The sequence below is a fragment of the Platichthys flesus genome, chromosome 5, assembly GCF_949316205.1.
Source record: "Platichthys flesus chromosome 5, fPlaFle2.1, whole genome shotgun sequence".
Classification (NCBI taxonomy): domain Eukaryota; kingdom Metazoa; phylum Chordata; class Actinopteri; order Pleuronectiformes; family Pleuronectidae; genus Platichthys; species Platichthys flesus.
This window is the reverse complement of record NC_084949.1, coordinates 25,327,038-25,351,418: the sequence shown is the minus strand read 5'-3', so window position 1 is coordinate 25,351,418 and position 24,381 is coordinate 25,327,038. Positions and strand designations below refer to the sequence as shown.

The 24,381-nt window shown below is 45.6% G+C and overlaps 1 protein-coding gene across 1 annotated transcript; it reads left to right on the top strand.

Annotated features, from left to right (window-relative positions):
• Positions 1–994: 994 nt before the first annotated feature.
• pdgfba (platelet-derived growth factor beta polypeptide a) lies at positions 995–16,451 on the top strand. Its single transcript, XM_062388523.1, has 7 exons — positions 995–1,906; positions 9,070–9,172; positions 11,017–11,082; positions 11,211–11,407; positions 11,689–12,796; positions 14,991–15,126; positions 15,470–16,451. The coding sequence occupies exons 1-6, from the start codon at positions 1,835–1,837 to the stop codon at positions 15,116–15,118; spliced, it is 1,674 nt and encodes a 557-aa protein (XP_062244507.1). The 5' UTR covers positions 995–1,834; the 3' UTR covers positions 15,119–15,126; positions 15,470–16,451.
• The last annotated feature ends 7,930 nt before the right edge of the window (positions 16,452–24,381 follow it).

The following is a 24,381-nucleotide window of genomic DNA, read 5'->3' as shown; positions in this document are numbered from 1 at the left end:
AATTTGCTCCCAAAGATGAACTGGTTATAATTTGGGGATCAAGGGTCAAAGGTCAAAGGTTGCTGTGTTTGAGCCTGTTTGTTTTTTATTTCACTGCCACCCAACTTGACCTGGACTCTCTGGCTGAAGAGACACTCAGTGGGAACTTCCTGGTTCAATAAATGATTCATAAATTGTAAAACTGAAATAATTAATATTTCACGATCATGTAAATAAGTTGTTTATTTCACCATTTTCTGTGTTTTATTTGTATTCTTTTCACTTGAGATAACAACACTTTAAATAAACATTTAATAGAATAAAAGAAGCCTTTCAACATCACAGTTATCATATAATGCAGATATTGCAGATTGCTGATATCATGTTTCCTAACTTTCCCTTTAAGAGCACCCATGGGCCCCCGGGTCTCCCTGCTCCTAATAAGGAGGTGGTAAGTCCTTCCTTCCAGAGGAGAGGAGCGAGGCCCCTGGGGCAGGGGCGAGGACCACGTTCAAGTTCGGCACCGGAGGACTCCTACTTCCAGTGAAATACTTTCAAAATAAAACCCCATATCTACTGTCAGTCAGTTACATGACTCAAAGAGAAATATTACACAAATATCACTAATAATCAATAGATCCGAGGAGGAATTAATCTTAGTAGAAAAGTTACTTTAACATCTATACTTTTTACTTCTTGTAAATGCTTCTAATTGGAATATGTAATTTGTATGTATTTTCTGTGTTATATGAATTTTCTATGTACTTTGCAATACTCGGTCATGTGCAAGTATTTTTTATTTTTATGATTAGTTATCCTTTAATTTCCTTATTCATTATTTTTGCTGGATGTTTGGTTTGAAATCTTTAAATTCCCACGCGATCCCAAGCAATCCTCTTATTTTGAAAGCCAAATCGTCTTGGTTTCCGGTGTGCACCCGTGTTCCTCTGTGTGACTTGATGGTGAAAACTTGCTTCTCTTTGGAAAAGCTGCTCCGCCGCTTGAGCAGCGACTAGAGGGGATCCGTGCAAGAGGCGAGATCACCCGGATCCAGCGGAGCCGCAGCGCGCAGCCGCAGCGGGAGAGGCAGCACAGCCACGGGGGGGCGGAGGCGAAGTGTGAGACATGCAGGAGGCTGATAACGACGAGAGGGACATTCAGATCCGAGCAGATGCAACGAGCAGCCAAGTGGATCCCGGGATGAGAAGAATCTGAGTCTTTTTGCCGCGGATCTTCCAGAGAATTACGCACGAAGCGCTGCTCCAACTTTTACGCACGGACCTCTGGACTTGTGGGTTTTTTACTCATGCTACATTATTTATTAAGATTTTTACACTGAAGTGCGGTTTTGAAACGGGAGCTCGTCACCTGAACCGTTTAACTGGAGTTTTGACTTTATCGTGGACTCATCTGGCACCGTTACGCGTTCCAGCACACGGGTTTTCTAGAAATCTCACATTTGGAGACATTATTTTTCTTGGGGATCATAACGCGGACTCCTCATCACACTGCACTGGTATAACTGGAACTGCGTCGCTGTAGATTCCCCCAGTCACAACAGCTCGCATTCACGCACCTGTCCAGCAGCTCCCGTGACGTCTCCGCTTGTGAGCTTTTTGGGTATGGACACATTCAGACGTCTCGCCTGCCTGTGACTCACTGTGAGCAAACATTTGTTTTTGCGCTTCAAGGCAGTGGCACATTGCGCTGGGGATATTTTAACTGTGCGCGTCTCGCACGGGCACAAGCGGCCAGCGCGCGGCACCGGGACGAGGATCGGTGCAGCCGGGGGATTGGACGCCGACGTGCTAAATGCCCAGCCGGTCGCTTGCGGCTCCTCAGGCTGGGCGGCGACATGAGGTCCTGGGTCCTGCTGCTGCTGCTGAGCGCGCTGTCAGCGGCACGTCTGAGGCTCGGCAGCGCTGAGGTAAGACCGCGAACCGCCGGTGAGAAGAACCGTGGATTCGCGTGTGTTGACCTGTCAGTGAACAACGGGTTTAAAGGTGGAGCCACCAATGGTGTAGATGTTCTACTAACTCATTTGAAAGAGCACTGAGAGAAATGTCTGGGGAAGATATTGGACATGAGTTATAAACATATTTTCAACAGGAAACTTTTCACAACTTCCCCCATTTGAGAGCCACTGCTGTTAGGGAACCAACCACCAACAGGAATAGTTAGATACCACAAAAACCTTTATCCTCGAGTCTATTTGATTTAATTGGACTGGTTGGGTTCACCTCCACTGATCCATCCCTTAGACTTTATTTTGGGCCCTTTACCAACTAAATCCCCTGGATGGGCTGAATGCTGTTGAAAGACGTTTCTCTCTCTGATCTCTAACCAGCCTGTAAACACTCAGTCGTCCTGAGGAATCTCTGTCAAGATGAAGCGAAGAGAGGGGGGGGGGGGGGTTGTCACTCAGTTACCGTGTGTCACACAGACAGTGTCAGTCATGAGAGGTCGTGATATCTCCTCTGATGCACAGAGAGAATCTGACCTCCACCTGTGCAGGGGATGTTTTCTACACTTCATCTGGACCTTCCTGAGCCTCTGAACCTTCTCCACCCTGTGCTGAGCCTGTTTCTCTCCATGGTTCCTTTTTTCATGTTGCATGGTTGTGATTCTCCCGGAGTGTTGCAAGGAAGAGTCACAGTGTCATAGAGAGAGAGAGAGAGAGAGGGGGGGGGGGGGAGGGAGGGAGAGAGGGTGAGGCAGGGCCTTGGCTTTGGGCCGACAGCAGCAGGAGCTTGAATCTACCCATCAGCCCAGCTGCTGTTTTCACTGTCGCACCAAAGCATCAAGGTCCTTGCTGTCACTCTGCTGATGAAATCATTTCTCTCTCAGTTGTTATTTTAGTGCAGTGACTTTGTCTTATTAAGCTCATTAATTCTGTTTCCCTGCACAGTCATACCAGATGGGTTTTCATATGTCGACGGGGATATTGCTCCTCAAACTCAAAAAGATTGAAAGTGTTCATCCATTAGTTTTTCTCTGTGCCAGTGATTATTACTCAACTTCAATATTATCTCACCGAGGAACTACTGGATGTATTACTGTGAATCTCGGAGGCCGGCCGGGTTTAGGTCAGAGAGGAACCACAATCTGGTGCAGATCCAGGAATGTTTCTATCAATATTATGAGTTTCCGTTTTTCTCCGAGAATTATTCATCGATCTTGACGACTGGGATCTTTTGGGGCCTTGGCGCACATACACTCACCTAGTTCCCCTCAAGTTATTTCTCAGGAGAGGACGTAGAAGAACACTAATAGGTCATGTGCCCTGTCAGGTGACCTCTGTGAAGCCGGTGATAACTTGTTCTGTAGCAATCAACTGCCCTCGTAACTTTTTGATGTGTCACCTCTTCGGTCTCGTAAAGCTTCGGCTGCTAAAGCTGCTTTGTGATGATTTGGAAAACATCTCATTGTTTGTTGAAAAGAAACAAAAATCCGCTGGAGCTTCACCGTACGTTTGAACATCTGCAGGTTCAGACAGTCTGCAGCATCCACTGGTTAGTACGAGCCAGAAACGTGTGTGTTCTTATCTCTGTTGCTTCTTTCATGTTGTGTAGAGGTGGAGAAAGTTGTCATATGTGTGTTTCTTACCCTCACCCCCTGGTGGCTGGCTGCAGTATAGGTCATGGACCCGCCTCCTCCATGTTAGCAGGTGGAACATGGAATCAAATTAATAAACTTTAATGCATTTTTCTCAGACGGTTTATGTCTTGTTAGGTAGTTCGTATCAAACAGATGTTGAAAGTGTTCATGTTTCTGATAAGTTTGGTTTAATTAGTTAATTGATAATACATCTTGATTGACAGCTGAGACTGACGTGTGCAGACTCAGACTTCAAATGACATCACCAGTGCAAGATGGCTGCAGCTTCATCCACGATACTTCAGATACAGTTTTGAACAACAGCAGCAGATCTTGACTTTCAGAAAATTGCAATTCACACAGTCCACAGTTCACATTTCCCTCTGAGCTGCTGCCAGAGAGGCTCAGTGCCTTGCACAAGGGGCATCAGGCGGTCCGGGTGTGAATGTGGCTGTTATTGGACTTGACCGGTCGTCCTGTAGTCTGCAGGATAAATCACGGAAACTATTAGCACCTCCGATGACTTGTGTGCGTGAGGAGATCAGCTGCAGCTTAAGGTCACAAGAAGATCTGACAACTTTTCATATTCAAACCAACACTGACCTGACATGTGACCTGAGAGAGAGACGGCATCAGGTCGATGTGTGAGTCACAGATTCTGAACTGTGCGTGCGTGTGTGTGTGTGTGTGTGTGTGTGTGTGTGTGTGACTCTTTAATCCTCATCTGGTCACAATGTTTAGTCCTGGAACAAATGGAGATGTCTTAGTTCTGCCACAACTGTCTTTGGAAAATACTCTGGAAAAGAAATACACAAATGCATGCAAGCCAGGACACACAAACACACACACACACACACACACAGACACACACACACTCACACACACACATACACACACACACACAAATCATCAGAATTTACAACTGAAAGATCATTTTCTATTCACTGTGCAGCTGCTGTGTCAGTGAGTAATCCAGTCAAAGGGGGTTGCTTATACAATATGCTCTTTAACACACAGATACACACACACACACATACAGGCACTCACACACACACACACACACACACACACGCACACACACACACACATTGAGAGCTGTTACGGTTCATTTTCAAATCCATTAAACAGAAGTGGAGTCAAACACACAACAGCCCTCACTCACCCGCTCAGAACTCAAAATGTTCATCATCTGTCGTCCGCATCACAACTGCTGCTACGACACACACTCACAAGGACACCCCCCCACACACACACACACGCACACACACTGATTGGTGGGTTCTGAACAGGTTGCTGTCAGACGGATGATTTGCTGCTGCCTTGCTTGATCCATTTTACATAAGAACAGCAACTAATCTGCTGGGGATTTCACGGACTTTGTGTGCTGTGTAGCTGTGTGTGTATATGTGTGTGTGTGAGCACATCTGGGTGCCTGGCCGAGGGTAGCTGCGTCATGTGTTAGTGGACATATGTGTTTGTGTTTTAGTGTGTGTGTGTGTGTGTGTTCGTTCAGCGGGGGGGTTATGCCTCTGTGTGCTTGCATGTGTGTCAGATAGAAAAGCGCAGTGGCACATACGAGTATTTGTTTGTAAGCCCCGTGTGCTGCAGCATTGGAGGAGAGTCTTTTCTATAGTTTCTTTACAAAAAGGAATAAAAGTAGTGAATAAAAGTTTAAAGTGTAGATTTGCGGATCAGTTGTATGAGGATCTTTAATGACGGAAAGACGAGTGAAGCTCGACTCCCTCGACTGGGGGATCTGTTGTCGTTACCGTTGTGGTGAACGTCACTCACGTTGAAACGTTGCTCCTTTATTTTGATTGCAGCAAATTCCAAACTGCACTTCCCTCGGGCCCTTGACGACACACATGACAAGACCAGATAAGATGTGTCACTCTCACAAAGGCTGAGGTGATTAGTTTGGATTTAATATAACCTCCAACTGACTGTCAACTTCCCCTCACAGCAGATTCTGATCCATTCGACTAAAAGAAGTAAATTTAGTCTATAAACTTTAGTGAAGTTTCTGTGACAGCACTCGAAGCAAACTCTGACACCTCAGTGTTGTGTGCCCATGGCTGCTCCACAATAAATGCCCCCCCAGTGACGCCCCATTGCTTCCAGTCTGACTTCCTGCACCTGGGGGCTTTTACCTTGAAGCCAAAGTTGGCAGCTAGTCTGTGAACTATTAACTCAGATGTGGTGATCATTGACCTGTTTGGGCTTTTTGTGTAATGGACGATTTGTCGTCACTCTTTATAAACAGTCTGTGATTCTGAGCCACAGGACGGAGAAAAGACAATCGTTCTTCCTCCTTCTCCTCTTTCCCTATCTCCATTTATTCCATCCTCCTCTTCCTCGCTCCTCTTTCCATCCATCATCTCTCCTGCTGTTGGACGGGAGATGTTTATCTCGTTTATCTGTTCTGCTGGTTTGTGTTCCCCCACATCTTTATAATTGTGTGTGTGAGTGTGTGTGAGTCTGTGTGAGTATCAAGTTTATGCGACAGTCCGTTGGCCATCTGCCACGCCTCTGATAAAAAAACACATGTGTTGTGACAGCGTGGTGTGATTGTGAGTCACTCATCACACACTTGTGATTCTGTGTTTTTGTGTGTGTTTACTTTTTATCCCGTTGCCTCGAACTATACCACTGTGTGTGTGTGTGTGTGTGTGTGTGTGTGTGTGTGTGTTTGTGTGCAGTCAGCTGGCCCCATAATTACATTCCATTACACTTCACCTTTCTCCTCAAACATTCCATACAATCTCTTTGCCTTCCAGGCTTCCTCCGAGGCCCCATGTAGTGTGTGTTTTTATGAGTGTGTGTGTGTGTGTGTGTGTGTGCGACCTGCTTGTAGATCATGTCATGTTAGCAGACAGCCTTCTCCTCCCAACAGTTCAGCGACACACACTCACGCAGTGTGCGATATGAGAAACGTTGAGGCCTCAGGCTTCTCACTCACCACAACACCCACAGGCCTGTTTCCCTGTGTGCGAACATGTGTGTGTTACACGACAAACAAGGAACCAAGTGTCGGAGTCATTGTGGTTAATTTAGCTCTTCTGCTCAAACCACTATTATTAGCATGTTGTCCAAACGCTGCTCTTTTTTTAACCAGCGGTTTGTTGTCCGCCTTGTGAGGAACTGTGTGTCCCACTCTCCAGTTTGTGTGTATGTGTGTTGTGTGTTTGCACTCAACACTGGGGCTGTAATGATGGTTTGTTGCAGAGTGAAAACTGCCCCTGCACCTGTGTCTATGTGCATGTGTGTGTCTGTGTGTGGCTGTCTGGACAAACTGGGCGGACAGTTAAGTGGTTAAGCATCCGTATGAGAAGTGGAAAAGATGGGGTGAGTGATTGTGTGTGTGTGTGTGTGTTTTCTTAACTAGGTCAGGCAGTGGCTCGTGAAAGACGTCCAGGTGTCATGAGCCACCGCCCCGAGAGAGAGAGAGAGAGAGAGAGAGAGAGAGAGAGAAATTCTTTTCATCCACATTCATGAATTATAATTTCCCCAAAATGGTTCAAATTCAGTTTTGTGCTCAAAGTGAAAGATAACTGCAGGGGGCCCCCAGATTTGAACCGAGGACCTCTGGAGCTGCAGTCAAACGCTCCACCCCCTGATACTGAGATGAGATACCCAAACAAAGCTGTGATCAAACCTAATGAAACCACATTTAGATCAAATAGAACCAGATTTACATTTGGATCTGCAGCAAATTGCACAGAATCATAAATATCAGTCCCTTAAACATGTCAGATATTTATAGATCAAGTAATGTTTGCTGAGAAATCAAGAAGGTTTGAAAATGATTTGTTTCACAATATAAATGAAATAAAAAGCCAGAATCTAACTCCTGAGTTGGATTAAAGTTATAGTTTTGCTTTAACGAAGGCAGGAAAAGAAAAGACGAAGGCAGGAAGTGAAAATCACGTCGCCAACATTTTCATTTGAAGTCCACACATTTCACTTTATCTTTAAAATGTCTCCCATTAAAACAGAGGCAAACACAGTATAAGGACATTTTCATTCATAAATAAAACATCAAATAATGATTCTGCACTTTCATGAATAAAGCCTCTGACTTACTGAGATTCAGACCTTTTAAATCCTCATGTGTGAGTTGTGCCTTCATCATTAAAGAGGCGACATGTTTACTTATTAGCTTCTATAAACACTTCATATCTTGACTCATACATTTTGCATCAAGCGGGAGGACGAGAGTCTTTTTTACTTTTCTCTTCACACTCCTTAATTTGTTTTGGCATCTTTCTGGCATGTGACTGTATCGAGTCCTGTTGCAACCGCTCCGAGATAAGATCGACTTACGGCCGACCAAAGCAGAATGTGACACACAACACTGAGTACACTGCTTTTGATCTGCACGCAGGAACCGCAGGAGTCTCCTCGAGGAACAGCCGGGACTGAATCCCAAATGAGTTCCTGCCGTGGCATTCATTAAGAGTTCGTTAAGTATCACGGAACCTTATCTTTGCCCCGACTGAAAATACACAACTTGCATAAGTCGGTTGAACAAGAGCACATTGTGGTTGTGTGTTTATATAACGTGCAGATGTTTTCCACTTTAAGGATAAAGTTGACAAAAGGTGGAATCTAACACAAAAAGTTTTTGTTGATGCTTAGTGACGGAACAGAAATGGACGAGATACAGAGAGAAAGTGTGTGTGACAGAGAGAGAGAGAGAAACGGGGTGAGAGAGAGAGAGAGAGAGAGAGAGAAACGGGGTGAGAGAGAGAGAGAGAGAGAGAGAGAGAGACGGGGTGAGAGGGGCGAGTTTCCTGTCTTGCGTTTGAGGGTAAACAGACGAGGTGAGAGTGACAACAGCAGCAACACACACTGTCACAAGCATCATTTCCTCTGCAGGAGGAAACCAAAGTGGAGCAGGAGTTGAGATGGAGGTCTAAGATGTCTCCCCCCCCTCTCTCTCTCTTTCTCTCTCTCTCTCTCTCTCTCAGTTCATTTCAATCCTCTTAATGTCTCGGATCCAGTATTAAAATAAATAAGAAAGTTAGAAAAAACACACTTTGAAAAATCATCAGAGGAAGAATCCCCCTTCCAGCCTCTGTGGGAAACATCAGGGACTGGACTCTCTGAAGGATGGAGGTTTTTTTTGTTTATTTTGTGTATTTTATTATTGTGTATATTCCCTTTTCATCAGTGGCTTCATCTGAATTCAAAAAACCTGCAACATGTCATTCAAGTTACAAGTCGACAGGAATCACTTGATTGCTTCATTTCCCAGGTGATGACTGTGGTGCAGGAGAACTATGAGACATGGAGGGCTTCTCCCTCACCGGGTATCTTATCTAGTGTCGGGGGGGAGTTGAGGCTGGACAGGTCTTGTTGCCTCATTATGATTATTCGGTGAAAGGCATGTTGATGATCAGCTTTTGGGACGTGGCTGCTTATTCACCAGGTTCAATGTGTCGTTGGTGTTTGTAAAGAAACGTGATATTAACTCTGTGTCTGTCTCCACAGGGCGATCCTCTCCCTCCGTCGCTGGTCGACCTGGTGAGGAATTCTCCCATCGCCTCTGTGGACCAGCTGAAAGTGCTGCTGCTGCAGGAGGCCAATGCAATAGGTACTACACGCACACACACACACACACTCACACAGATACACACATGCACAGACACACTAATTACACAGACGTGGAGGAGGTGAATCCGTGTGAGGCCTGAAGACATAGGAATGCAGTAAGTGAGTATCATGCCAAGCACCATGTTAAAGCAATATTTACCCGAGACAGCAGCAAGACTGATGAACCAGCTCGATGTGTGTGTGTGTGTGTGTGTGTGTGTTTGTGCGAGAGAGAGAGAGAGAGAGAGAGGCTGTGACCTTGGTGAGCGTCAGACAAACTGAGACAGAGAGAAACTTCACAGCACAAGGTCACTGCATTGTTCTCCTGCTCTGGATTCCTCTCTCAGTCCTGAAATATAGATGTGTCTGTGTGACAGACACACACACACAAACACACACACACACACACACATAAACAACACACACGCCCTACATCTCCGACCCCAAACAGAGTCCAAACAAACTTGTGCACACAGTCAGAGGCATGCCCACGCAGCTGATTAAAAGATTCATTATAAACGAATCCCTCTGAGGAACCAAGTCACACATACATATATTAATGGGTTGTCGTTTGATCATTCCTTTAATGCATAAATAACACGGTGACATAACAGCCACCGTGGAGAGGAACCAACAGAGGGAGGGAGGCACGAGGAAATGACTTCTAACTGGGATCATCTTGAAACCGAAGCCTGAAGTTTCCCTTTTAAAAATCTCGTGCTTTCCTTCCCCTTCTGTCGTGGTTTCCACATCTGTTACTCCTCCTTTTTAGCATTGACTGTATGTTAACGTAGAAAGTGAAGCCGAAACCTGCATTCTCTCCAATGACCAGCAGAGGTCACAGCTAGTACTTGGCCAATGGGCGCAGGTCGCAGGTGTAAGTGGGCGTGTAGTGACATCAAGCTCCACCCCCCCTCTACCCCGAATATGGTTACTTCTGGTTTCAAAACAACGCGATGGCGCAGAACCAAATACCAAACTGCTTTTTCAAAACACTAATATTGGATGGATTGTTATTTGTTAAAGATATTCATGGAGCCCGGGGGGGGGGGGGGGGGGGGGTCTACTCTGCTTAGATTTATGACGTTAGCATCCGTATCCGCTGTGTTTTGTTGTAATTAGCAACAGCGAGCATGACAACATGCTAAATTAAGCTTCCGAACACTAAGAATACAGTGAAACCTGCTCAGCGTCGGTGTGTTAGCACGCAGACTTTAGCCGTGCAAATAAAAACATGACCTTATAATCCACGAGCACGGATCTGAAAAAGAAGCTGATTCCGAGAACAATAACAAACTGTTCTCCTTTCTGCAGCGGGCAGTTAATTAGAGCTAACAGGCAACCAAATACCACCTACACACACACACACACACACACACACACTCTCCAGAACGCAAATGCACACACACATGCACACACAGTGACCAAAGGCAATCCACACCGGGGTTATAATTAGCACCGGGGGGGCAACAGTATGAAATGACGGCATGTTCAAACACACACACATTTACAGAACCACACAGGAGTTATATTTAACAACTCATATCTCTCCTCAACAGTATTCTTGACGGCAGCGAGACAAATTGTGGCAGAAAATAGCCTAATTGTTTTAGCAGGGCCAGAAAAGAAAATGTCTTCCTGTTCGCGGTGAACAATGAGCTCGGCTGAAAGCTGCTGGAGAGGCCTCACACGGCTGAAAGACTTCTAACGCCACTCGTGATGTGAAAGTGCTTTACACGCAGACGTTGGAAAATCCTAAATTGATTTGATCAACTCACTAATTGTGTTTTTGTTCTCATTCTCCTCCCCCCCCCCCCCCCCCCCCGCCCTCGTCTGTTTCTGCAGAAGAGGAAGAGGATGAGCACGACCTTCTCACAAACCACACCCACGGCAGATACACCAGAAGTCTTGGTAGGTCTCCACATCTATTTGTGTCCCTTCCTGTTTATATGTCTTTTTGAATCCATCTCTCATCACTCTCGTGTCCGTCCGGCTGGTTTTAACTCTGATGTCCCCCCCCCCCCTCTGACCCTTCACAGTGGAGGCGCAGCAGGCACAGATGGCGGTCTGTAAAATTCGGACGGAGGTGATGGAGGTGACCCGGTCCATGCTCGACCGCCGCAACGCCGACTTCATCCTGTGGCCGCCGTGCGTGGAGGTGCAGAGATGTTCGGGCTGCTGCAACACGAGGCACCTGCAGTGCACCCCCACCGTCACCTCCAGCAGATACCTGAAGGTGTGTGGAGGCGTCACAAGTTAGAAGGCAGAATCAGACTCGTGATATAACTTTGAGAAAAGGAAAATTTATCTTATTATTAGCTTGTTGGGCAACAACCAATCAGAGGTCTTTGCTGCATGTTTTCATGATATTTTTACATCGCACATGCAGCTATAAGTTCAGACTGGTTTTCTGGAGCTTTGTGTCTTCAGTTAGATTTCCCTCTCGTGTCTGGACTCACACTAATGGTTCATCCTGGTGAATGTTTATTTCTCTAATTCTGTCTTTCTCTCCTCCAGGTGCTAAAGATCCAGGTCATCAGGAGTAAAGCTCACTACACCAACGCCATGATATCAGTGGAGGACCACGTCAGCTGCAGATGCCTACCGGCCACATCTTCCTCATCCTCTTCATCCTCCTCGTCCCTTCCCGTCACTAACCCTCCCGTTCAGAGCAACCCCGACCCCCCTCCGCCTCCACCACAGCAGCCTGCCCCCTCCTCCCACCTCCCCCTGCCCCTTCCACGATCTGTCCACCCTGCTCCGCCCAAGAGTCACTCCTCCAAGGCCGACCTCCATCGCCACGATGACCTGAAGCACAACCAGCAGCGCTACCGTTCCGAGGAGCGCGAGCCGGCGGCCAGGCAGTGGCAGCAAGGCAGCTACACCCAGCTGGTGCACTGGACACAGCCCAGGGTGCACCAGGGGCCCGCGCACCAGCCCATCGCCGGGGTGCTGGGATCCGTGAGCAGCTGGCCGTCGGAGGCGAGGGCGGAGCACAGCGTCATGGGAAGTACGCAGCAGCTCGGGGGCGGGAGCGGGTCTGAGGGGAGCAGGGAGGAGGGCAGCGTGGCCTCGAACACTGAGGGGCGTCATCCGGATCACGCCCAGAGGCAGGAGCAGGTACTGCAGCATCAGCAGAGACAACAGTATCATCATCAGCCACATTATCCACAGCCGTACAGCCAGGGAGGAGCCGAGGAGCTGAGGACGCAACATCGACTCAACGCTCCTCAGTCCGACAGCGCCTCCCCCCCCGTCAGCCCGACACTCCCACCCGCATCAGAGCAAACCCCCACCCTTCCGCTAACCACCAATCAGAGAGACTCAGTGACCAGCCAAATAATTACACAGGTCACAAAACAGACTGAGACTGAAGCAGTCAGTCAAAAAGAAGGGAGCGGGAAGGAGGAGAGTGGCTCGGCCAACAGCGGGTTCCCGGCCACTGCTGAGCCGGCCAATCAGGGGAGGGAGACAGCCTCTAAGCCGACCATAGAGGACGGTCGTTTAACAGAGGAGGAGAGGAGGCTCAGACTTCTAGAGATGGTACAGAGCGAACCGAATAAACAGACTCATCTTCATCCTCATCCTCCTCAGCAAAGACCAAAGACGACCACGTTTCTAACAGGTGCTGCTCAGCTGTGTGTGTGTGTCAGTGTGGATGATCATAGGATCCTGATTACATCCTGATCATATCCTGATTACATCCTCATTGGGTTGCACATTTCAACAACCAGGCGATTTAGAGTCCTTTACGTGAAAGGTATCAGATGTAAAAACAAAAGAAAACAATACAAAAAAATATAGGCATTTAATAAGAATTTAAAAGATTTAAATAAGGAATGAAAATAGATAAATAAAATAACAAGTATTTATCTGATTTAATAAAAGCCCGTGGCAAACAGGAAAGTCTTCAGCATCGATGTGAAAAGATTCTCCGGCAGCTGCTTCAACTAAAGAAAGTAAACTGTGCTTCTCGATGTTTAGTCTCGACACAGATGATGGTGTGGTTGAAAACCTTATGAATAGAGATGGTTGAATACAAATTTCCCTTCACGATATTGATTCTAACACCTGGGGTCTGATACCAGTGCATTTAAACAAATTCAACAACTCACTATTCAATAATTTTAACAGCTGCTAAGCCCGTATGGAAGAGATGATAGATACTGATGTTGAGTGGCTCAGATCAAACCCTGTGAAAACAAAATTAGATTAACATAGAACTTGTAGTTTCTCAGTCATATCTGAAAAAGGAACATAAATAAATAAATCTAATTTAAGATACTTTACTGAGAATCATCAAGAAGTACTTCCTTTAAATCAAAACTGAACTGAAGTCGTTCATATGATACACGTCACACGTTTATATATGTGGGACATGTGGTTAATACAATACCAAAAATACAGAATGAGCACAGGTCACACACATACTTAATGGGGCACACGCCTCTGACTTCAGTTGAAATGAACCAAAATACATTTCTTGCAAACCAACAAATTAACGACCTGGATGCAAATTATCACCTTATTGGCCCACGTAATGCTTTCTTTTGAATAAACCTCTTATTACATATATGATTTATTAGTATAGTTGTAATTCAAATGTCAACAATAAAAACCGGGCCTTTGTGTATTCAGTACAACTATTCCAGACACACCTCTTGGCGCGGTTCACCAATGCTGCTCCGGGCCAAAAACAATAGTTTGGAAAAATCTGGAAGACGTGGGACACAACGCTACACGCCGGAGAACTTGTTTGTACAATCGCTGCCCTTGTTAGTCGTCGTCGAGGACAGATTCACGGGAGGGTTGACAAATGTTATGACTGTCGTATTCCAGTGGTCATGCGTGTGTTTTAATAAGAGCGGTTCACATGTGAGAGAATCGGTGTGAGAGTTTCCCAGGTGCCGGAAGCAGCTCCTTGTAACCGTAGGACCGTAAACACCACGTCCACGTGCGTCCTGCTATTCTTCCTCACCCCCCTGAGAGCTGCACGCTCAGACAGCTGCACTTCCCAGCGCTCCGTGTTCCTCTCTCCGACCTGCAGGCTTTGTTGTGCAGGCTCCAAGGTCATCAGGTGCCCTTCAGAGAGCAGCCAGAGCCACGACGGGAGCTCCACGCCCGCTCTCTGTTCTCCACTGCTGCTCTGTGACGCTGTCGACACCGAGATGAGAAATAACTGGCTCCTGCTCCTGGTTTAAATTTGTGTTATTACTCGAAAAGGGGTCACAGGATCTAATGTTCAGAAAACGGCCCACTGCTGCAGCTCCTCTGTTCAGCCTCTGTCTCAAAGACTTGGATTGAGCTCCTGTCTCTTTAAGGCCCCCCCACCCCTCCTGATAAAGCCCAGGCTGCTGTGATTGGTCAACCGAATACATATAATAATTATAATGATAATAATAATAATAATAATAATAATACACTCAATTTGAAAAAATAAATAATATAAATATAAGTGCAATGAATCAAATCAACAAAAGAACAAGATTATGCTATAAAAGTAAAATCTATAAAAAATCCCACAAATACACAAAAACCTACAAATCACAATAAAGGAAATACTCAGTATTCAGTACTCAGTATTCAGTACTCAGTATTCAGTACTCAGTATTCAGTACTCAGTATTCAGTACTCAGTATTTAGTCTGTATTTTGTTATTTAGATACCAAGGCCGAAGGACACTCACATCAACATTGACCTGTTTTCTCATACAGCTCCAGCCAATCAAACTACTTGGTTGTGAAATAACTGTTTACTGGTTTGTTTGTTGTTCACCCTCGTATTTACCTTATTGTCTCTTTTTGTCTTGTCTCTCCCAGTCGTGTCTACTGTGGCCCCCGTGTCCCCCGCTGTGCGTCAGGCCCCGTTCCGCCCGGCTTCCCCTCGCCGCAGGAGGAAACACCGCAAACGCATCAGCAAAGCCGCGCTCAGAGCCATGATCATGTAGAGCTGCAGGTGAGAGGAGGATCTGTTTTGTTTTGATGCTGAGGAGCGACGTAAAATCTTTAAAGGGTATTTCTGATGCAAGGAGTCGGCTGCAGGGAGGTTGTTCTGTAGCTGGGCTTGAAACCTGATCTTGATATGTGACTATATCCAATTAATGAGCATGATAAAAATCCCCAATTACCTCTGAATCATGATACAGTGGATATTCACCAAAGCAATACCATGATAAATAAACGGAATAATCCGAATAATGAGATTTAGATGTTTCTTCTTGTTATCAAATGCTGTTTAACAAAAGTATAAAAGTGGAAAATTAATTTAGAAAATGACAAAACACTTATTTTTCTTACAGGAAAGCTGATCTAAAGCTTTTGACCCGACACGTTGCTCCAAGCAGAGAGATGAAGAATGTGGGATTCTTGAATGTGCCACCGGTCGACTCTGTGGACAGAGGTGCTGCTTTTCGATTGGACGGCTCCGGACTAAGTTACCTTTCCTGCTCCAGAGCTGCCGCAGAGCGTCCGGCTTCGTGGATCTGAGAAGAAAAAACAATTTAAAAGTGCAATCTTATGAACTCGATGGACTGGAGGTTATACGTCACACTGAACACTGGATCTATACAACATCCCGTTAACGTGGATTCGACGGAAGTTTGTCAGATGCCCAAAGCTAAACTGGTGCACCCTTGCAGTCGGCAGCCATTGATTGGCTCCTCTGACTTCCAGCTCGACCACTGATTGGTGGAGCCGACGATGACTCGGACTAAGACGTCACCGTTTGGGGCTTAATGTGCAACAGGGGCTGAGAGTGGAGACGTGGAGAACTGGATTTCTACACTGGGACAATAACTGGAAACGCAGCTGAGGCCTCGACGCCAAAACATTACTGTTATCTTTCAATGTCTAACTGTATCTAACACTGGAGTAGCCGCTCACTGATCGTTACACTGACCTTAGAGAAGTACTGCGCCGTGTACTGTAGCTTCATGTACTGGAAAATATCAATAACCTGCTCTTTTTGTACTACTGCCGGATCCAAACGGAATAACAAATGCCTGCCTAGATAACATGTTATGAATATCCACGTTAAAGCAAGTCTTAAAGATCTGGCTGTTAGAGATCGCTGTTATAGCCAACACTGTATAAATGCTTTAGAAAAAAACGATATCCGGGGGGGGGGGGGGGGGGACAGAGAAAAACTTTATTTCTTAACTTATTTAAAAAAAAGTGTAATTATTGTTGCAGACATGTTTCAGATTATAATTATTGGTTGTACAACTGTTACTGTTATGAATGTTATTTTTAATATAAAAATAAAAATGCTCAACAAATATACAGTTCATATAACGTTTCACCTTTTTTTATATATCTTTGCTCAGGAGGTTATGTTGTCACCCCTGTTCCTGTTGGTTTCCTGTGATTCCTCATGTGAATCTGCAGGATCTGAGGGGGAGGGGCCAGATTTGAACGTTCGACCAATCACGTTTGAGCAGTCTCAGGTTTTAAATTCATCTGTATCAATATAAAGATAGAATTACTCTTTGTGTTTCGTGTGGAGAAACGTTTGACTATTGTGATAAAACAAATTAGTCGGACTATAGATTGAGTATGTTGAACAGAAGAACTGAAATATTGGTCGTTGCCCCAAGAGGCGAATTCATTGTCAGAGGACGGACGATTGGCTGAACTAATGAGGGATGTTCTCTGGCCCATTACATTTTGGTGCTTGGATCAAGGGCACAGATGTAGTTATGTTTTTAATATTCCATTTGTTTATGTTTTTCACCGATATATCAGAGAATAATTCAAAGATCTAAATGAAAGCATGAAGCTTCTTTAGGGGACTGATATTTATGAGTTTGTGAAAGTCAGGTGAATTCAATTTAACTGCTTTCATGAGGGGGAACGTGGTTTTGACTGGATCTACCCTCCTCAGTATCAGAGGTAGAGCGTTTGACTGCAGATCAAGACGTCCCCCGTTCAAACCTGGGCTATCACTGGAGTCAACTCTAAATTAAAGCTCTGCCTGGGACCTTTAAAACCCAGTGAGTGAAGAAAACCAATGAATATTCCCCATGAAATAAAATCATGGCACTTGATGATTCAATTATATTCATTAGGGGGCTGAAATCTATTAATGTGTGAAATTTGGTTCAGCTTGATTTAATTTGATGGAGCTGTTGAGCCTTTGGAGAGTTATGTATTCTCCTGAGGGCCATCCTAGTATTTGCATGTTATTTATGTTAAATTAATATATACATATGAGTACAAGTGCATACATTGTGTGTGTGTGTGTGTATATGTGCACTACAGTCGACCCATCTGCTAGTCTTTGCCCTATGGCTCCCGGTCCTGCAGCTCTGTCACGCGAAGCAAGCGAGGGGTCAGCAGAAACGTCCAGTTGGTATAGCAACTTGCCGACGGACACGTCAACAGACAAGTATCGAATGGTGAAAGAGAGATGGGGGAGCAGGGGGCGGGGGGAGTGGTGTCAGTCTCAGGAATGGTCGGAAGATGAACGACAGAGTGGGTGAGAGAGAGAGAGAGAAAGAGGGAGAGAGGGAGAAGGTCTGGTCAGGGGTGACGTGAGTTCAAACATCGGGGGAAAGTGAGAAGCAGGAAAAAGGCAACAGGGACAGAATCAAATGAATGAGCCAGAAAAAAATACATGAGGGAGAAAATGTAGAATCAGCAAAGAGAGAAAGAAGAACACTTGTCAAACAGAGAGAGAGAGACAGAGAGAGAGAGAGAGAGAGAGAGAGAGAGAGTCAGTCTAAATGTCATTCTGTTGAGCGACGGGGTTTCCCCTGCAGACCTGACGTGGTCAGCACATTCTCCTCCTCGAGAACGATGAGTCAGCGTTACCAGGGTTCGAGGTACATAAACACAAACACACACACACACAGACACACACACATCTAATAAGACTGTGGGAATATGGCAGAACATGACTGTCTAAAAATTATGACTTTTTTGCAGAATAAATTCAAGATAGGCAGTTTGAAGGGGACAGTTTTAAATTCTGTTATAGTATTACTATTATAACTATTGAAAGTGGAAAGTGATGCCGAAGAACCCTTCAAGCTTTCTGAACTAAATAAATAAACTACCACGCAGGTCAATCACAGCAGAGGATGACGTTGTGAGTCACGATGAAATATGAGAAAAATCTTTATTGTGAAATGAAAACACCAAGAAGCCACACGCTGCTCGAAAGTGGCAGCTATTAATAAGAAGGAGGAAGAAATAATAGAAAAACGATGATTTATATCCGATGCTGTTGTTTTTTTTTAAAGCGATGTGTGTTTGTTCCTCAAACTACATGAGGAAGTGGTGGCACGGTGGTGGAGTGGTTAGCCCTGTTGCTTACCTGTAAGAAGGTTCTGGGTTCGAACCTGCAGGCCTTTCTGTGTGAAGAGTGAACCACACTTCTTCTGGATCCTTCAAAGGACAAATGGTAGAGAAACAAATGGATCAAACAAGGAAACTGGATTCAGACGTTAGTGATTTGGATCAACAGAAGACGATTTGGGATAAAATAAGTAATTGTGTTTTCCTCCTCCCGTCCTGAGATGCTCAACTATCTCTCCCCTCTCCTCCTCCTCCTATCCTCCCCCCCCGCTCCTCCCCTCGGTCATGAACCCACGGTCTGGTCCAGCAGCCAGCAGGCATCTAGGTGTGAGGTTGTGTGGTGCAGCTAACCAATGAGGGTGAGCCAAAGTTCAGCCGGGTCACAGGGGCCAGACAGACTCCGTGCACATGCATGAGGCACACACACACACACACACACACACACACACACACACACTCGTGGCCTCCTGCCAGAACCTGTAGTGTCCCGCTGACGAGTGTGCGTGACTTTGCCCGTGTGTTGTGAAACAAATGGAGAGTGTGTGTCCTGGCACCGTGTCCCCGTGTGAGTGGCTTAATGAGCTGCGAGCTGGCGGCCAATCACGGCCACCGGCAACCTCCGAGGTCACACCGAGGCGCCGTGTGACAACAGCGCGGTCGGCCCGCCCACGTTTGACGCACACCTGACAAGATGCACACACACACTTGAGGTGGGGTCACGGCGGTTGGGGCACAGCTGGAGCAGATAAACACTAGCACAGATGTTTACATGCATATATGCAGACGAGTTACGGACACACACACACACACACAGAGACACACCTTCCTGACTCACCCATGTGTGTGTGTGTGTGTGTGTGTGTGTGTGTGTGTTTGTGCTGAGGTGTGTGTGAAATCTTATCCCTTTCACCTGAGGGGAGACATGACACGACTCCCCAAGAATGACTCACGGGAGCCGACTGGAGATGATCATGGGCTCACTAGACACAAACACACACAGACACACACACACACAAGTCTCATCTTAATTGCTCCATTTGATTTAAATATCTCAAAATCAGCAGAACAACAAGGTTATCAAAAAATTAAAAATAAAACAAGACTAGACTGGTTCCCAGTGGAGCTCATGCTTCCACCACGGTGCAACATTCCACTTAGATTCAACCAAACTGCACCGAATCACACTCATAGATATCACTCTGCTAAATATGCCTGATTCATCAAAACCATTAATAAATCATGGAACATTACATCAAAACGGTTTCCCACATATTTGAATACCAACACAACACAAGGGATTATCTAGAACGATAGCTGTGAGCCGCTTTTGAACCTACTTCATTCTTAATAATTTTTGGTAACTTGAAAAAGATGCGCCATGGACCTATATGGGCCAAAACCTTCTTGAGAAGTTAAAGCTCAGAGTGTAAAATGATAATATAACTTTCTCCTCTGCTCACTGTCGAACTGAGATCTTATGATTTTGCTCGACAGACGACTCAGAGGCTCCGACAGTTTTATAGAAACAACTTCACAGACCAGAAAAAAATCTATAACCTTCTTCTTGTGATTGAAAAAAGTCAGATTTAATCAATTCGACCGACAAACTCTCAGAAAACTCTTTATCCTGGGGGGGGGGCTGAGGCTCAGTCTGACTCTTATTGTGACAGACTATGTCAATATTATCCGTCTGTCCCATTGGGGAAGTGAATCTGCCTTCTTCCATTTGTTTGACTCTCTGGAGGAAACCCAGCGGACCACCCCACCCCACCGACAACACACACACACACACACACAGACACACACACAGTCTCCCTCCACCACAATAGTGGTGTCCTGTGCTGAGCGTGTGTTTGTATGGGCTGGGCTGCTGGTTTGGTCTCCCTCTTGTTTGCTGTGGGGGTGTTGTGGCTCCATGTGCAGCCTTGTCTCGTCCTCCCACACTTTGTCCTCAGTCCACCCTCTGTCTCAGGACACACACACACACACATGACCGGCCCAAGTGCACATCACGCCGAAAACACTCGTTTGCAAATTCTGCTCACGAACACCGAAACGACAAGACGCCACATTCTGGGTTGGCTTCAGAGGATTGGACACCAGGGAGTCTCCTGATTGAATGTGTGAACGACCCCCTGACTTCAGCTATGACAACTCACTTCAACACAAAACTTGTTGTTTTTCGTCTTTCGGGGGAGAAGTGAAAGTCCGGCTCCAGATCTTGTGAAAGAAGGTCTGAAGCCAAGTTGCTGAGTGCAAGTAAAGTCACACGTATTTGTAAGAAAACTGAAAGTCAGCTGCAAATCCCTCAGTTCTCCGAATGTCCAGGATTAAATCAACACGGCAGCGGTTTGACACGTCGCTGAGGCCCAGGAATGAGATGAGCGGCCATCGAGGGCTGGACCCATGTTCTCTGTTGTGTGAGGCTGGGGTTCTCACTGAGGTCAAGTTCAATTTAAGGCTGAAGTCGTTCATTTTATGATTAAAGGTCTAATGCCACTTCCACACGACTACGTTTTCCTTGGTTAACTTTGCTAAGGATACGCCTGGCGTCCACACTACTATGAGTTCTAGAGCCGCTACAATAGATTTGTGTAAAAAACTCTGTCGGTGCCGTTTTACTTTGAAAACAACGGTTCAGTCTGGACCGGGAGAAGCTGAGATGTTTCGAAAACGATGGCGGAGACTCGCTTGCTGATTGGATCTTTTCAGTCCTGATGTAGCCTTCGTTTAATTCGTCAGGCCTCGGATCACGTGACCTCCTTCCAGAATGAAACCAACCGGTATCAGGCTCGTCTCCCAGAGTTCACGTCCTCAACCTCCTTTTGTTGCACCTCAGAAAACAAGGAAGTAGCTCATCCTGGGGGGGGGGGGGGGCGGGATTCATTACCGGTCAAAATTGGATGAATAATTAACCCAATTCCAGGGTCAGAGGTCACAAGTAAGTGAGGGAGGCCGAAGTACACAAATATCAAATTGTCTAATCTCTAATCTCACGTTCAGTCTTAACAACTCTCAATGACGTCACTAAACAAAACTGTCCGAGCTCTAAATGATCAGTTCCCAAAGATTAAACAACAATAAGCACTAAAGCGCACATGTGAAATACTTCAGTGCCTCACCACAGCTTTGTGGTCACATCATTCGATTTCCTGTTACTATCTGAAGGGAGCTGACGTCCTAATTACTGGTCTGTTAGTGTGTGGGCGAGAGAAAGATGCTTTTCTCCTGCTTTATCAACCTCACAAAAACATTTTTAATTTATTGATGATGTTCTCCTACACTTGACATCTATTGCACTTCTGTCCGTCCTGGCAGAGGGATCCCTCACATGTCTCTCTCTGAGGTTTCTACGTATTTTTACCCTGTTAAAAGTTTTTTTTTGTAGTTTTTCCTGACTCTTGCTGAGGGTGAAGGACAGAGGATGTCACACCATGTTTAAAGCCCTATGAGACGAATTGTGATTTGTGAATATGGGCTATACAAATAAAATTTGATTGAATTTGATTGATTGAAAGTGCAAGTCACCGAACTAATCTTCTCTTCCACTCATCTTCTTCACGAGGCTTCTTGACCAATATGTTTTTTTGCCCAGTGGGAAATGAACTCCTCTTCCCAGTGAGCTCCCTCTCAGGAGGTCAGAACAGGCAGGTTGGCCGAGCCCTCACGCTCGCCTCTGTAAAATACTTGAAGAGAGTTTATTTGCTCAGGGACCCGAAGTCAGTTGTTCATTAACCGCGAACTTTCAGCAAGGAGCCCGCGGACACCTCGCAGTGTTCCAGGATCAGCTCTATTTGTCCCCGGGCTCTTGGTTACGGTCACTGGGTATTAGCTCATTTCCAGATACAGGTTTACAGAAGTGAAACAAGAAGTTCATGTTTGTCCGTCTCTCCTCCTCGTCCTGTTTTATTTCACACAGAGGCGTTAAGATCCATCTCCCCCCCGCCGCCCCCCCTCGCCCCCCTCATGTATTCTTGCATTCATTCTCATCACTCTCTTCTCATCTTGTTCTTCGTATGGAAACAGAAGGAGAGCGACTTAAAAAGAGGAAAAAGTATTTCTTTCCAACCAGAACAAGGAAAGTCTCTTGGTTTTTTCTTTGGGGTGTGGGGGGGGGGAATGTGTGGTGTAATCCAGTATCCGTGTTGCAACATTTTGTATAAACTCACATCCTCAAAAACACACTCACACACTATTAGAAATGTGATGTGACTTAATAAACGCCAATAACCTTAAATCACGATGATATCATGGCCACCTGTTTCTCTTAGTGTGCATTTTTTAAAAGCGGAAATGTGAATATTGACTTTATTTCTGTGAGGGGTGTGCGGACTCTGTGTGTCTGTGTATGTGTGTGTGTGTGTGTGTGTGCATGAATGGGTGAATGACTTTAAGTGTTAAAGTAATTTAAGGGACCATTACACTAGAAAAACACAGTGCATTAACAAGAGTGTGTTTTCTGCTTTGCACAGCACTTGGTTAAAGGCTCGTTCCCGTTTCAACACAACCTTGTGTTTTAGTTGTGAGGTTGTGAGTCTGCTGCGGAGGAGCGAGACCCATCGCCTCCACCACATCGACACACATCAGGTCGAGTTCACCGACTGTTCTTCTCCCTGCTGCAGAGTCAACGCAGCCTCCTGATCGTTGCAGTAAAGTGTTTCCTGCAGCTTTTCAAACAACTGCTGCTTCAGCTCGAGCTGCTGTTCATATCGCCTCTAATAAGCCCCACCCCCCCCAAAAGCCACTTCCTCATAGGCACTGATAAGGACGGAGCTTACACCAACTTCAACGTCTTACATCATGTGAGTAAATGTGGTTAAACCCGAATGAGAGTGGATCCGTGCAGCCAGGATCCAACAAGCTTCACAGAATCCGATGCAGAGCAATAAAAAACAATATCAAACCAACGTTTCGTGAATATCACCTTCACCAGTGGTCAGATTCTGGCTTTCCCTTTGTTCTATTCTGGTTTCCATATCTTATCTCTCTTCCTTGTTTACTCGCTCAGCTCCTCGTCACTCACTCTTTGGCGTGTCAACAGGCCGACCTCACACTCGGCACTCTCACTCGGTAACAACCCTGATCTCTGTCTCACTCTCTAATCCGCTGTTGTCCTCACTGGCCCACTGCTTATTATCATGGAGCTCAGCTGCCCTGTCATAACCTCTCCCTATAGCACGTGTGTGTCTGTGTGTGTGTGGCGTCTCAGTGTGTGTGTGTGTGTGTGTGTGTTTTCTTTCATTAAAACATTCCGAGCTGATTCATGTAGTTAGTTACACACTGAGTCACACACATGTACAAACCTCTGAGGAGAGATTGCAGCGTTGAATGAGTTTGTATATAATGTGTGTGTATACATGTTGTGTGTGCCCTGAGGTTGTGATGACTTGCACTTGCATCAGAGTCAAACTGTATTTGAAAGAATGTGTGTGCGTGTATATTGTTGTGTGTGTTATGTTATGTGCTCACTTGTGTGTGTAGTGCATCTTTTCTCCCTTTGTACTTCTTTGAATGTTTGTGAGCTGCAATTGGTATTTGTGTGTATATGTGTGTCTCTGATGGTGTGTGTGTTTGTGTGTGTGTGTATCTGCATGTTACTACATATCATTAGCATGAAGTCAGTGCAGTGGAAACTCTGACAGTGGAGGTGTGCCGCAGCCTCGGAGGCTTTAGCTTATGTAAGAAACCAGGTGTATCTGCTTATTAACACACACACACACACACACACACACACACACACACACACACACACATTTATGGCTACAGAACTAAAATTGCCAACTAACATCACAGTGAGACAATTTTATTTCTTGTAAAAACGTGTAGATAGATTATGTCAATTTGCATTTTTGTTATGACAGTGTTATTAAATTGTCTTGATTCTTCCTTCTTGCTCGAGGAAACATGGGGCTGT

What these genes read in the sequence shown, in the direction of transcription:
- pdgfba (XM_062388523.1), top strand. Translation starts at nt 1,835, where the DNA reads ATGAGGTCCTGGGTCCTGCTGCTGCTGCTGAGCGCGCTGTCAGCGGCA. An exon ending in GCAGGAGGCCAATGCAATAG is followed by an intron (nt 9,173 to 11,016) that starts GTACTACACGCA and finishes CTGTTTCTGCAG; the next exon opens with AAGAGGAAGAGGATGAGCAC. An exon ending in CCTCCAGCAGATACCTGAAG is followed by an intron (nt 11,408 to 11,688) that starts GTGTGTGGAGGC and finishes TCTCTCCTCCAG; the next exon opens with GTGCTAAAGATCCAGGTCAT.